This window comes from Patella vulgata, chromosome 2 (assembly GCF_932274485.2).
Source record: "Patella vulgata chromosome 2, xgPatVulg1.2, whole genome shotgun sequence".
Classification (NCBI taxonomy): Eukaryota; Metazoa; Mollusca; class Gastropoda; family Patellidae; genus Patella; species Patella vulgata.
The window spans coordinates 15,866,576-15,882,578 of record NC_065880.2 but is presented as its reverse complement, the minus strand read 5'-3'; the positions used below and the strand labels follow the sequence as shown (position 1 = coordinate 15,882,578).

Sequence of the window (16,003 nt, the reverse complement as noted above, 5' to 3'; positions counted from 1 at the left end):
ATGCAGGACGGAGGGCCTGACAAGGACAGCTGTCTAGTCCTTTGGATGAGACGAAAAACCGAGGTTCCGTGTATATATTGGAATGCACGTGAAAGATCTCCTGGCAGTTGGAATTTGATAGGCGATAGTGCCACTGCCCGGGCGAAATTTCCCTCATAGCACACTGTATGGCGTATGCCCGTCTTCGTTAGCCCAGTATAGGAGCAGAACAGTAGGACGTTAAACCCCATTCCATTTCATTTCATTTTGTTAAAGGAGCCATCTTGGATATATTATTGTGAAAGACCTGTCCGTTTGTTTGAAGCTCTGTAATAATTTCCAAAGAAATACAAATATTCAGTTCGCATGTGAGGTTGTTGAGAACTTCAGACTAAATTGTCTCGGCTTCCGACTACTACATAGTTGGATGTAATACCCTGTTTCGTTTAGTTCGACTGATATAATTAGTCTAGACAAAGTGCCATAAATTGACTGTATGGTAATTGGCTGTCTGTGTATACACAATGGGAAATATTGTCTCTACCCACCATTTCTGATACTATTTTGCATTTATCATGTCACTCAGGACATGTAAACAATTATAGATCACAATTTTTGACGTCATAAGTTACATCACTTGAAGCAAAGTTGGCATTCATTTCTCAAGATAAATATTGGCCATTTCTTTAGTCTGGCAATTTGATTTACATATCGTCGGTGAAGTGTCAAAAGGGTGTATCTAAGTATTTCTAAAGATTAAGAAATAGAACTTTTTGCATTTCAAAATTTCCACAAATCAAGATACAACATTAGGACACGTGATACCCAGAACAGTTCTAATTGGCGTAGAGATACACAGCTTAGACAGAAATGTGCACATTAATTGAGAGGTTTTAAAAATGCAAAAAAGTGTATTTGACTAATACACCCTTTTGACACTTCACCGACCATATGCAAACTTTTATCTAAAAATACCACTGAAATCTTAGACAGATGATGCAATATGCTACATATTGTAGGTCTTCAGTTCAAGTCTTCAAGGGTCAATACAGTGACAAAAAGGCATGCTGAAAACACCTGTGCAATTGGGTTTTTAATACAATAAGTAGTATTATGCTGAAATTAACAAGTATTTTTTATTCCATGGCCAAAGTATTTATGACATTTTCTTTCCTCTTTTCAGCAACAGACACGTCTGATAGTCATGTAAAGAGTGATAACTCTGGTGCTGCATCCGATACACCATGTAGTCTTTCTCCTTCTAACATGGCCAATAAACCATCACCTACACCTAAAGTTAGTCGTGACTCGGGCTGTTTCGCAAGTAGTGAACAATTACAGAAACATTCAACAGCTTGTAAGAAATCTCCACTGACAACCAAAAGTGTGGCCAGTGGACAGGGGGGAATAAAGGGGAGTAACTCTAGTTGTAAAACATGTACAAATTGTGGTAAACCCAAAGCAGAAGGCGGAGATGATAGTATGGATACAGATAAAAGTGATCGTGAATATACAGAGGAGGATAGGGAGGTCTCGGCTATTACAAAATGTTGTGGTGATACAAAAATTCAGAACAATCCTCCGCGAACAAGTTCTTGTGCTAAAACCAGTAACTATGGCTACAGCCAGTGTCAGATCTGTAAACATAATTCTTCACTTATGTCATCTGGTATTTATCAAACTGCGTCTAATGGCAATGTTATATATGAAGGAATTTATCCGCGAATGATGTGCCAATCAGTATATGGACAGTCAGGACAACATGCCATATATGGTAAACATAAAAAGACTAAACCTGTGCCTCCACCTAGAATCTCTAGTGCTCAAGACACTTCTGTTTATTTAGATAATCGTAAAGCCACAGGGACCCAATCTCAAATTATGTCTCCTTCCAAACATCAACCTCGTTCAAACCAAATTATGTCGAACTCACAATCTTTTGGTTGTGATACCAGATCTCCTCCACCAAATTATAAATCCACCATATTAAAAGATGGCCGAAAGAGTGTGGAACCTATTTATGCTGCATCACAAAAAACTTTGAAAAATGTTAGTCGATCGTTGATACCACTAGTTACAACTAAACTTGGAGCAGAGAAAATAGATTTTAGTCTTGAACCATATTCAACACAGGTAGGTTCATTATTTTAAAAAATAAATAAATTTAAAAGCCAAGTGGAAAATTGCTGCAGAAGGATAAGATCTGTTATTTTCAGAGATAACATTATAAAAAGTAGTTGTGAATTTTTTTTACATTATCTTTTTATGACTTCATTTATGACGTAAAAATTATGGAATATGAAACTTGTATTCTATTGTTTTTGTTAACACTACCTTGATCATGTCTGTTGTGAGGATATATTTTAATCCAATCTGATTAAAACACAGATCTTATTTCGTTTCGTTTTTATAGTTCAAAATTTCATTGAACTTGTCTTTACTAGTACTACACTAGGATCTGCAAGAGTTGTTATCATTGACGTGTTCTGAATGATGTGAGCTATTAGCAAATAAAACGGTCTGTTAAGGCGAGCTTTAGGCGTGTTTTGCACGGAACTGTGGGTAATCTACTAGTAACATCAATGCTGATTGGTTAATCAAATGTCTGATGTCATAGGGTCGAAAGCCGCTCGTATGACCTCTGACGCAACCTATTGCTACAACCGGTCAGATCTTCATGTAGTGTAGGCCATTAAAAGTATAAAAAAACGAAACGAAATATAGATCTGTATTTTAATCAGATTGATTTTAATCTATTCATAACTTATGTAAAATGAAATGGTTATTTTACAGAATGGATATTGTGGAATACCTCCTCTATTAGTACAGAGATATGCTGAAGAGTTACGTCAAGACATCACTAGTGTAGCTTTAGTATTGGAACAAGTTCGCATCATTCAATTACAAAGTTTAGACAGAGTTTGTGTAAGTGAAGTTTAAACTTCAAAGTGATTACAGAATCCAATCTCCCTCGTGTGCCCCTCAAATGATGTTTCTAACATTATATATCTTACCCAATCTCTAACCCAAATCTTCGCTGCATGTGCATTAGGGTTAATCTAAGTTATGGTCAGATTCTAAAGTCTAGCCAGAAAATTAAATACCTCTTTGATTCGTTAGTAATATGATTGGCTATTTTAATGACAAAAGAATAACCTTCATGTTATAAGTCTAAGTCATGCAATGAGAGACCAATAAACAGGCCAAATATTGTGGTATATGAGGAATGTTTATAAGTCTTCTTTTGTATTGTGGTTTACTATAATTTAGGGGGTTGATGCTGAATGGTTAGCATGTGCGCGCTGTATCATAAGGTCTGTCATTGAGTCAACTGGCATGGTTTCAATTCCCTGGTTGTACGTGTAGGAGTAGGGTCGCCTGTCCAACCTCATGGGTTTTCTCAGGGTTCTCTGGTTTCCTCCCACTGCTAAAGGCCCCTATGCGCAGGCGAATTATTGAAATAGAATTGAACTCTGTGTAAGTCCCGAAATGACCTTGTTTGTGTCAAGTGGACGTTAAACCCCATTTCTGTAATTGATCAGAAATGAAATATAAAATGAGAAGAGGATCATGGTCAAGTTTACAAATTTGTAATGTTGTAATATTCATCATTTTTTTTTTTTTTTTTAGATACCCAATGAGAAGTTAGCTGAATCATGTAGTGAAGCCTGTGATCTGAAAATCGCATCGATCTACGAATTCTTCATTTCTATTGGTCTTCCCATGTATACAGAAGATATTGTAAATGGTGGTGTTACAACAATTGAGCAACTCCTGAAAACTACGGAAAGTCAATTTAACCAGATCACTGGTGCTGATAGTAGACATTTAAAACGTCTGCTTCATGCCATCGAATGGGTTCGCAGTAAATTATCTTCTCCAACCCGATCGGTTAAAACTAAAGCAATTATAAATGTAATAGATAAAGTGTAGTTGTATATTTTATAGTTCTATTTATTTCTACTCCAAGGACCTAAGAACTTAGGAAAAAATTAATTTTGGGGGGACCAAAGTTGAATTTTGTCAGAAAATTGATGGGAGTGAAAGAAAATGGTTGGTTGTCTGCAAAACCTTTTGCCAATTGATTGGGGGTTCCCCCTCCTCTTAAGAACCTCTACTCTACTCATGCTTGTCATTTGTAATTTTTTTGGGGGGGACCAAAGCTGAATTGTGTCAGAAAATTGAACCTAAAGGGAGTGAAAGAAATTGGTTGGTTGTCTGCAAAACTTTTTGTCAATTGATTGGGGGTCCCCCCCTCCTCTTAAGGACCTCTACTCTACTAACTCATGCTTGTCATTTGTTATATTATTATATATTGTTCAAATTATCCATCATAATAGCATAATATTAGCCGTCAAAAATATCCTGTATAATATTTGAAATTATTACTGTTATTATGTGGTATATCTGTGTAATATCTAATATTTTGATCATGAAATAATTTATTGAACATGAAATTGTTGTTCAATATTAATTCTAATGAATTAAGTTTTACTAGTTACTTTGTCAAATGTGATAATATATGTATGCATATATAGATGCATTATGTAGGAATTAGATAAAGGGCGGGCCGTTCACGCTATAATACTTCAAAGTAAATAATGATAATGAATATATTGAAAAGTTCTTCATTCTGAGTGAAGTTATGAGTGTTTGAATTTATCAAGTACTAGTCCTTTTATTGAGTGATGTCCATTTTAAATGGTACATGTAGTCTAATCCATTCAATATCTAAGCTATCCAACGTTGTCTTGTAAATAATTGCTTAAATAATTATTTATATAACATTTGAATCCAGAAAAAAAAAATGCAATAGTAGGCAGATTTAGTTCTTACATAATGCAACTTTAACATGTGCTAATATTATTAAAATTGTAAGTCCATATATAATGATGTGTACTACTATATTTATTATTTAAAACATTTTAATACAGCACATAGTGCTAAGGGTCATTCCATTTAAAAATACTGCGGTGGTGGGTTCAGAATTTTTAATGACCACCTTACGCAACAAAATATGTTATATTTATTAACAGAGAGATTTTTTTTCTTCTGAAAATTGCTGTAGAGCATGCTGAGCATCAGTGAGTGGCCTTCCCACAACCCCAGAAATTTTTAAATGGAATAGCCCTAATTGATTTTATTGCAAGGAAATGTTGATGTGTACAGCAATATAATACTGTTGTGTTTGAGATGTATTTGATAAAGATAATAATGATTAAATAAAAAAAAACAACTTAAATAAATCCATCTTTAATCATTTTTTTCAAAATATAATAATAATCATAATAATAATCTACTAAAAGAATTAGAAATTATCTTGAGGAAAAAACAGAATATTTAATATGACACTTATGGTAAGTGACTTACCTGATATCAGTATCAGAGCTATGTATAAATAAGTCACATGAAGATTAAAATGGCTAAATGATTTAATTAGAATGGCACCACAAACTTATAAATGTTCAGATTAATTTTTGAAATGACTAATGTGTTATAGGATGAATGGGTAAGAAGGAAGATCTTCGTAATAAATTGTTTTGTTTTTAACTTTTCCTATGATCTCAGATCTTATTGTTCTCTCTCCTATATATTTTATATATATAAAGTAGAATGTTATTGTTATAGTTGATAGTGTGTGTATTATTAGTAATAATAGTTTCTATACATATTAGTGTATATAATATTTTAATATATAAGTTTTTATGTATATTCTATGTGTGTTTCTGGTCGTGGGTGTCTCAATGTGATTTTAGCTACATTATATTGCAACATGGCTCCATATATACTATTTAGTTTATATCTATGCATGTGAAATTTGTGTGAATTATAACAGAGTGAAAAAGATACTCGGTGTCATATTTTCTATTTATTAAATTTATCCCATACATTGCCAAATGTTTAACATATTTAACGTCAAAGCTTCTCATGTTATGATAATTAGTAGTTTATATCATACTTACTTATTAATAATTAAAACAGGCAAACTGGACATTTTAATATGCATTTTAATAAGCTTTTTTAATGCTCTTGCCTGGACAGAACATGAAAATAAATGGCTGACAATAAACTTCATAAAACAGAATCTTAATGAAAGTTCTGTTGACACCATATTAAAACATCAATGTAAGTTTTTATAGCAGTGTAACAAATTTTAGAATTATATAAGTATTATGCTATTATACATTATTATAAATAAATACATTAATAAAGTCTTTATCTCTAACCTTTTCTCATATAGCAAGTGTTAAAATACCACTATATATTTACAGTTTTTAATATACAATATTGGTGTTAGATCAGCTGGATAATATATCTACTCTGTAATTCCAATAAATGCATATCCATGATAACTGGTTAGGCATGATATCCATCTGTACCTAATCTCAGCATGAATATAATATGCAATTAGTAGGAAATCTCAGCATTAATATAATAATTATGCTGTTAGTTGAAAATGGGGGGACATTTTACTTAAAACGGAAAATTTAAATTTCCAAAGCCAAAAAGGTATATTAGACAATTAAGTATACACAGATCAGTATATTTATGACATTGTTATTAATTGTATATGTAAATAGAGCTTATTACTGAATTTTATATGCAACTGTTACATTTTAGTCAAATTGATGGATAACAAATGAACTGCTTCTTTTACTTATATGCTCTTAACTTGAGGCTAGATAATACATATACTTAATCACGTTTTTGAAAATGCATTTTGGTCTCATTTGCAAGGAATGCAACATTATTTTCAGTGAAAATTATTATTATTATTACAATGGTGTAATCATCATGCTATTATTGTCATAAAATCATGTAATCATCTTGTGTGTTGATATATATATATATATAAATAATATATAATAGTCACAACAATTATCATAATAAATGTATACAAACATATTTTATAGTTTTATTTCTTTAATTAAACATACATTATGCAATAGCTAAATCTGCCTATTACAGGTCTTTCTTTAGGCCTGAAATATTATCTAAATTATTAACTAGACATTAATTAACTTATCCAGACCATAATCAACTCTCGGTGGCATCGGATTTCTCAGATATTAAATAGATTAGAACGGTTCAGACATATTTTGATTTAATCTAAAAATGGAGGAGCGAGACTTAGCTTCGAACAACCTGTACGGTGGTTGAAATTATTGCACACGTCTTGTCAAACCTTCAAAGGCTAATATCTTCGCTCGCAATAGAGTAATTTGAAAGAGATTTTCAAATTATTCATTTTACATGATCTATTTTCAAACTATTATAGTAAGAATGGCTAGCTATTTATCTAAATCTTACATAAAGTATCTTTAATCACCCATACATTTACAGTTGAATGGGAACTTATTTATAAAAATAACATATTGATAAAAATGAAAAGATAGATACATTTTATTTCGGTTCCAAGGATTTAGTGGAATGATTAATGGAACAAAAGATTTCTCTTTTGTCTGATATCAATGATATCGTTCAATTATCCCTTAACAGAACAACATGAGACAAATGTCCAAAATTTAGAAAAACTAACCTTGACCCACCCCCCTCCTGCAAGGCGCAACATTAGTTCTAACTATTATTGACGTCTTGTTTGTTAATGATCAAAAACGATTTGATTTCCAACTTAAATCTTCAATCTTTGATTCACATCTAGTTTGAGTACCAGATGTAATTCCTATCTGGCTACATCCTATATAGTACAGCGATTCTGATACTAGTTAGGCATATTTGTGAAACTTCAAATCACTTTAAATATTTTTCAGAACAAAATTACATATTTTGGCAGATACGGTAATCCATACATCTATATTTCAAGTTATGTAAGGTTTAACAAAACAAGTTTATGATGTAAAACGTGGTCTATGTAGTATAGGTGGTAATTGTGGTCTGGCTGTACCACCAGGGTTAACTCTCTCTATAGATACAATGGTAGGTAACATACTTCTTTCACCACAGTTTCTTCTGGGTGAAGTTTCAATATTTACACCAGCACCGGTATCTGGTATTCTAACAATTGTTGGAGTTTGTAATCTTTGTTGAGGTCTTGGTTCCATTCTTTGAGGAACAGGCAAACTAAATCTACAACGTCTATCTCGGTTCTTTTTCCGTCGGCTATACTGTAAAAATAAACCCAATTATATAGCTACACATTTAAATTCTTATTGTTATGTAATGGAGACTGTGTATTAGGGGCCCGATGATATTCCAATCAATGGAATTGAAAGTGCTAGTCCCATAATACTGGGGGGGGGGGGGGATGGCCGAATGGTTAGCACGTGCGTGCTGTATCATACGACCTGTCATTGAGTCAACTGGCGTGGTTTCGAATCCCCAGTTGTACGTGACAAGGAGTAGGGTCGCCTGTCCAACCTCGTGTATTTTCTCCGGGTCCTCCGGTTTCCTCCCACTGCTAAAGACCCCTACGCGCAAGCGAATTATTGAAATAAAATTAAACCATATGTTAGTCCCGAAATGACCTAGTTTGTGTCGAGTGGACGTTAAACCCTATTTCTCTCTCTCTCTCCCCCCCCCCCCCCATAATACTGTGCTCAACATTTTAATTTTAATATACATGTATATACACTTACTAATAACAAGAGAGAGAAATGGCACAACTACATCATTTTTGTACAACCATGGTTCCATTTTATTTCAATAATTCGCTTCATGGAGAGGTCTTTAGCAGTGGGGGGAAACCAGAGGACCTGGAGAAAACACACGAGGTTGGACAGGCGACCCTACTCCTTGTCACGTTCAAGCGTGGAATCGAAACCACAACACTTGACTCAATGACAGACCTTATGATTTCACGCTCACACGTTAAACCACTGGACCACCCAACCCCCCACTTGGCAATAACAAAAGTAATATGGAATTCCATTGCATTTCAAATACCAGTATGACTATAGTCTATCTACTAGATGATGACGACATTGTGAAAGTTTCTGATATACTGAGGGTTTTATTTTTCAAGGTTGTTTTAAAAATGTTACTTACCATCGCCCACATACACAGTGAGGAAAAAGTCAATATAAAGAGAACCCCAACAGCTATTAAAGCTACTTCCCAATTTTTTAAACCCGGATAAGCAGCTGGAAAAAAAGATAAAAAGGTTTTGTCACTTATGATCATCAGAACACAAGGCATTGTTGTATCTGTTTATGATACGTCTGATGCTGTTCATAACGAGTATACAGGACTATATGAAGTTCGTATTCATTTTAAAAATTTACCGTAATCTCCTGCTGGGCTGGTGGCTTTAGTGACTGGAGTAAAACAATCTTTGATGGATTCGTTTACACTATTCATTTTATTACACAATAAAAATACATCTGTAAAATGATCTGAAGCTTTAAAAAAGAGAAAAAGAAGGCACATATAGAAAGAAAATCATTTCAAACATGACGTCATAAAAAGGTATTAACCTGGGACTGGATTCAGGAAGCATACATAAACTTTTTATAATAAAATGTTCAGTTTGCGTATACATTAGTCTTACGTGTATAAATGTCAAACGAGACCAGGGTCCTGTTTCTCGAAATATTAACAAAAGATAAAATCCAAATTTTATTGGCTAAGCACTAAAATCAATCTAATATTATCCAATCAAATTACTAAAATTTGGATTTTATCTTAGTTAAAATTTCGTGAAACAGGCCCCAGGTCACTATATATAGCGAAATACTAAGGAATTCGCCTTCATAATATTTAGTTTAAGTTTTGGCGGGAGAATGAAAAAATCTTGTGAAAATTTTATGCGCGCTTGCCCTAAACTATTTTGATTCTTTTTCTCAAATTAAAAGTTATATTCAAAACTGTAGCCTACACAGAGCGACCAATATTCGAATCTATGCATGGATCAAGAAAAACCATCATGAATAAAGACAACGTCTGCAGCAGGCCCGTGAAAAGTTTGCCCCCCCCCCCCCCGTAAAAAACTTGTCGACCATAGAATACATTGTCCCTCAATTTTACAGCACCCCTGAGAACACTTCCCACCCCCTAGTTGCTCTGAGCTAGTTACGGCCCTGGTCTGGAGCGCCTTTGCTTGTCAAAGTATATGCCATAGTGCATCAAAGTTAATCGTACGGCACACGGCTGTTTGTGCACACAAAATCACTTGTTGCTTCAAATTAAATAAAGCAAGAAATATGGATATCTATCTTTATAATAATCAGATTTACATAATACTCACAAATAAATTGTAACCAGGGATTTCCAAACTCCACATCAACACCACTATCATTTCCATAGATTAATAGAACATTGGAAAACGTATCAAATCCATTGTTATTAATATCACACAGGGACCAACTGTCTCCTTTCAAATTCCTTATCAACATCTTGAACGGACACTGTCCAGCATCAATTATATTTATAATAATTGAGGTATGGCACTCTGTGGTTACTATACATTTAGCAGAAGCAAAGTCAATATTGCTTGCGCTAGTCACATTTTCTGAAAAGGAATGCCCGTTAGAAGTAGCTGCTGTCGACTTCTGTTTCAAAGACGCCCGGAATGAAATGGTTGTACTAGTCCCTGCCTTGTCACTTCGCTCGGTGGGCAAGAGGGAAAGATGCAGTCGCGTTGCGGGTGTAGTTGCTGTCAAGTTTGATTTTACAGTGGTTGTAATGGGTTGAGGTTTTCTTGTCCTTAAACGTGGTTTATTGGTGGCACTGCCTAATTGATGCGGGAATGAAATGGCTTGTGACGGGATTTTGACCGGGGGAGATGTCCTGGAATTAATCGGTATAATAATTAAAGACAGGGTCGTGGTTTGTGGAGTGGTTGTTGTGGTTGGTGGAGTGGTGGTTGTCTGTGGGGTAGTAGTTGTGGTTTGTGATCTGATTGTAGTTATTGGTGTCGTAGTTGTTTGTGTGGTCGTTGTTGTGGTTAATGGATTATTTGTTGTGGTTGACGGGATGGTAGTTGTGGTTAGTGGGGCAGTTGTAGTTGTTCGAAACGTCGTTGTTTGCATGGTCTTCGTTGTTATTTTTGGAGTGTTTTTTGTGGTTGGTGGTATGGTAGTTGCCGTAGTTGAAGTAGTGGGGGTGTTAGTAGTTGGGGGAATAGTAGCACTAGTTCTGTTAGTAGAACCGACAGCGCTTCTCTGGAGAGTTGAATTTGATAACGAATCAGCTTTAACTAAACGTGGTTGCTGAATTCGGTCAATTCGATTGTCTAGTATTGCTGTATCATTGTCGCCCATAACTCCTACTCCTGAAATTGAGAAAACATAGTGTCTAAAAACATAAACGTTAAAACGTCGGGACATTCTTATGGCGTATGTACATAGGCTATTATGACCATAATATTTGCTAGTCAATAAATTTGTTTATCAGGATACGTTTTAGCTAACCAACTTAACCCAACGGGAGAACATACCCAATTATAGACGATCAACGATGCGAACGTCCAATATCAGAAGAGGTCGCATCCTAGCCAAGCCCGAAATGTCGGATGTGGAGCGAGACAGGAAACAGTAGGGTTAGTCTACAGCGTGTTGTTCAAAACGCATAAACAATCTGAGAATCAAATTGGCAGGAAAATTAAATTTCAGAATTAGAGAAGCTGGTTAAATTAACAGGCTATATATAGATAATAGAACTGTCTGTGTGTATATAAGTTAAAATGTTTAGAATTTATCAGAGGACTTATCTCAAAAAAAAGCCGCTATACCAGCCATATTTAACGAGGTACACTAGATGATAGAATGACAAGCATTTAGATGAAGGAATAGCAATGACCGCCATTCATTGATGGGGGGTTGGATGGCAGAATGGTTAGCACGTGCGCGCTATATCATAAGGTCTGTCATTGAGTCAACTGGCGTGGTTTCGATTCCCCGGTTGTACGTGACAAGGAGTAGGGTCGCCTGTCCAACATCGTGGGTTTTCTCCGGGTCCTCCGGTTTCCACCCACTGCTAAAGACCCCTACGCGCAAGCGAATTATTGAAATAAAATTTAACGATGTGTTAGTCCCAAAATGACCTAGTTTGTATCGAGTGGACGTTAAACCCCATTTCTCTCTCTCTCTCTCTAGTTATAGTAATAAACTATTTTATAATGTTATTTTGAAGCAGTTTCTGTGATATTAACTAGGGTAGATATATTTGTATGTAACATGTGTATCATAACATATACTATAAACAATGATATAAACACACGTAGACAAATAAGATCAAAGTAAAAGATTAAATAGGTTACATACCGTCAACACAATAATATTCCATAACCATGTAATTTGAACGTAAGAGATAGTTTCTGTGTGGACATGTATTCATGGGTTGCCATGACACACGAGGATTACATGATTGCTTTCCATTGCATTCCGTATAATACATCATCTTCGAAACACCCGAATACTCCATCAAACAATCATCCGGTGTACAGACACAGCAATTTGGGTCTACAGGGACGTCCTCTTGTGTCTCTTCGGGACAATTGGTGTATCTCGGTTTAGCGTTCGCAAAAACGTTTCTCACGACGATGTGTTTGCCTCTGGGACATGATGCTTTCAGAAATGGAGACCTTAGTCCATAACAGGCACTGGTCATCTTAACGGGCCATTGTTGTGCTTCTGAAAAGGAAAAGAGAAAGTTTGGATACCAGTCATTCATGATTTTAGTCATGTTCCTGAAGCAACGACTGTGAGTTTCACAACATCTGGCCTTGATAAGATGTACTGATTCTATTGAAGATGGATTTTAGTAAGCTTTTATCGATGATAAGGTTTCTAAATTGTCTCTATCAATAAAATTCCAAAATGGAAAAAAAGTTCTGCTGCGGAAGAGTGTTCATTTGGTCCTACTGACAACCCCTGTTTGGCAAAATATACATTTTGGTATTGATCAATGACCAGAAATGAAATGAAATGGAGATTAACGTTCTACTGTTTTGCTCCGAACTGGGCTAATGAAGACGGGCATACGCCATACAATGTGCTATGAGGGAAATTTTGCCCGGACAGCGGCACTATGGCCTACTCTTATATCGAATTCCAACCGTGAAGGGATCTTTTAGGTGCACGCCAATATGTACGCGGGACCTCGGTTTTTCGTCTCATCCGAATGACTAAACAGCTGCCCTGCATCACTGACAAGGGGGAACCACGCCGGGAAATCGTGTGCTACGCCATGTCGAGTGCTTATGTGTAGGAATTCTGCCAGGACAGTGGCGTTTCCGCCTATTTTTCATCGAATTCTAACTGTGAAGGTTTATTTAGTGTACACACCAACGAGTCTCGTGGGTGTACGTAGGCTTTTCGTCCGATCCGAATGACCAAACGCTCTTTCCTTGCTAGGTATTCCGAGGAATTTTTTCCGCCAACATCGGAATCGAACCCGGGACATTTTGGATTCTAGGCCAGCGACATACTGACTGCGTCATCGTGGCTCCTAAAAGTTTGTCTATAAACCAATTTAAATAAACTTCCGACTAGGAATCTACAATCAAATATAATTATGTCGACCCCCATTCTAGACTATAGCTTTCAGTCATATTATATGGAAATACTAGTTGTGCTGATTTGATCGGGGTTTTTTGTTGGTTGTTTTGTTGTTGTGGTCTTTTAGATAACAAACCTCATCTCCCAACCTTCCATGTTTTGAGATAAGAGATGTTGCTATATAGTTCCACGTAGCAACGCCCAACGCAAATCACATCGTGCCTCAGTAATCAAAATTGACAATATTTTTCATCAAAACAACGACTGATTATTGTTATTTATAATATTTCTGTCACATCCAACTAAAATTAAGCAGATAATCCTACCGGAAACGGGTATAAATCATCGTATTTAAAATCGAGGCGTTAAGCCGTTATTAGGAACGCCATTTTTAAACGGGAGATGTATGGCGGATAGAAACAACGCTTCATTAATTTAAACGCGAATATTTGGAGTTAGGCGATACTTGTGCCACTACATTGGCCTCTGTTTATAAGTTTAATTAGTCATAAGAGTATACAATTATCTCATTTTTAAGCTGTTACATGCATTAATAAAGAAATTGAGTTTGCCACTTGGAACTAAAGGCACCCAATCCTAGCTAAAAAACAAGCACATAAGTATATCTCAACGTTTTTAGCTACGTTCTCGTAGCTATAGTGGTCTTTGAGCAGAAATCAAATCTTAGGTGGAATTTTCCACATTATTTACACGTCAACAGAGTCTCGCCTTCTGTGAGTAATACAAATTCAATCAACGACATACTTTCAACATGATTTGGACTGTAAATCCCTTTACTACCCAAATAAAAAGGTACAACCCTTAACGTGGTAAGATTACACGGATGCTATGGGTAACAGCATACTACAGATGCTATGATATAATAAAGCCGACTCTAAAAGACATATCAGTCCAAGCATAGTTCAAAATCTACAAAGACATGGTGAATTGAAAATTTGTCAGCATTTGATATCCTCTGTAGATGATATAAAGGGTCAATCCTCGATAAAAAATTTTTTTTGAATGTTACGACTTTAAAAACCGAACGAAAATAAACAAAACGCTGACAATATACGTCCAGTTTACAACTATGATTCTAAATAAAATATCAGTTTAACTAAATCCCATAAAAAATGACACAACTGATCTTAAACTATAACAAACAAAAAAACAGCGAATAATGCTGTTTTAATATGGTTCTCGTATAATACATGTAATATTTTTTTTAACATTTTAAGAAAACTTACCTGCATCTCTTTGTATAAATAACAAACAGATAATAAAGACTAAAGCTTTCATATCTCCAATAAATTGATTTAATTAATCCACCATTATATCCTATATTATTATGAATATTATATCACGTAATTTATGGCAACAGTCTATCACTAGAACCGTATCTGTTATATTTCTATCAAATACCAAAACATACCAGCAATCGTGACGTATTCAAACTGAAAATTTGATCATGTTTAAACAACACTTGTAATACCATCAAAGGTTTTTAGTTTTTACAAATGTTCTTATTGTGGTCATTTTTATTGCGAGCGAAGCGCCGTGTCACGACTGTTGGCCTAACAACACATCTTATTAAGATACTTTAAAAGAAATAAAAATACTAATATTAATGACTCAAGCACGTTTCCTCATTATTCGAGGTCGAAACAATATTTCTACGTAGATGTCGACGTAAAGAATTTAAAAAATAAGATATGGTTGACGAAAATTCAACGGCGTTTAAGAATGTGTACAATGTATCCTAATCCCTTTAGTCTTTTTTAAAAAATAACGGAAATGAAGTTGATATGTTGGAAATCAAGATTCACTGAATGCCCATTCATTTAATTAATGATTTGAATGAATTATATTTCTAAAGAAAGGATGTATTTCTTTTAGCAAATCTATTGATAATAATAATACATCAATGATAAATATTGTTTTTATTAATGTTTTTTATATTTTATATAAACTGCATTTCCTTGTTAATCTCTGTTATTTTATTTCATTCACATTATCCTTATTTCCGGAAAGGTGTAAGTACAATGCATCGCAAGATTTTTTTTTAACAGTTTAATACGCGAGAAAAAAGATAATGTTAAGTACGTAAGTATCTCTAAAGACTTTTGATTTTTTTTTAATAATGGAATTTTTATCACTGTTGTCCCTGTATAAACCCAAAGAAATAAGGCTTTGAACTCATTCTGAAATCGAATAAACTTATAGAGAATTGCATGAGATTTTCCACCTGTGGCTTTCTTTAAGCGTGGGGCGACGAGATTTTTGTTTCATAAACATTTCTGTAAAGTTTCATTAAAATCATGACCTTTAGATGGTTCACAAGCTACATTGGTGATTTTCGTAAAATCAGAAGCAATAATAAAGGAATTTAGGTTCAGATATGTGCCAAAACATATATTTTAAGTTTCGTCACAACCGAGTGAAAATTGTGTACAGACATCTGGAATGACGAACGGGGGTGACAACTTACTACGTCCACGTGAAAATGTGGAATATAAAAATATTGTAACGAAAGAATTGTTTTGAGAATCGTGATATCTAAACTTTCA

General features: G+C 34.8%; 2 protein-coding genes across 6 annotated transcripts in view; one reads left to right on the top strand and one right to left on the bottom strand.

The window, feature by feature from the left end:
* LOC126812323 (SAM and SH3 domain-containing protein 1) overlaps nt 1–5,078 on the top strand; it is a 64,065-nt gene extending 58,987 nt beyond the window's left edge. For all 5 annotated transcript variants that reach the window (XM_050538670.2, XM_050538667.2, XM_050538669.2 and 2 more), the window contains 3 exons: nt 1,163–2,112; nt 2,773–2,904; nt 3,610–5,078. In XM_050538670.2, coding sequence (XP_050394627.2) covers nt 1,163–2,112; nt 2,773–2,904; nt 3,610–3,912 — 1,385 coding nt within the window. In that variant the 3' untranslated portion in view covers nt 3,913–5,078. The remainder of the gene's footprint in view (nt 1–1,162; nt 2,113–2,772; nt 2,905–3,609) is intronic.
* A 138-nt stretch (nt 5,079–5,216) lies between these two features.
* LOC126812324 (uncharacterized) lies at nt 5,217–14,895 on the bottom strand. Its single transcript, XM_050538671.2, has 6 exons — nt 14,684–14,895; nt 12,201–12,569; nt 10,184–11,209; nt 9,222–9,338; nt 8,986–9,080; nt 5,217–8,105 (listed from the first exon to the last, which is right to left on the bottom strand). The coding sequence occupies exons 1-6, from the start codon at nt 14,733–14,735 to the stop codon at nt 7,830–7,832; spliced, it is 1,935 nt and encodes a 644-aa protein (XP_050394628.2). The 5' UTR covers nt 14,736–14,895; the 3' UTR covers nt 5,217–7,829.
* Between the last annotated feature and the right edge of the window lie 1,108 nt (nt 14,896–16,003).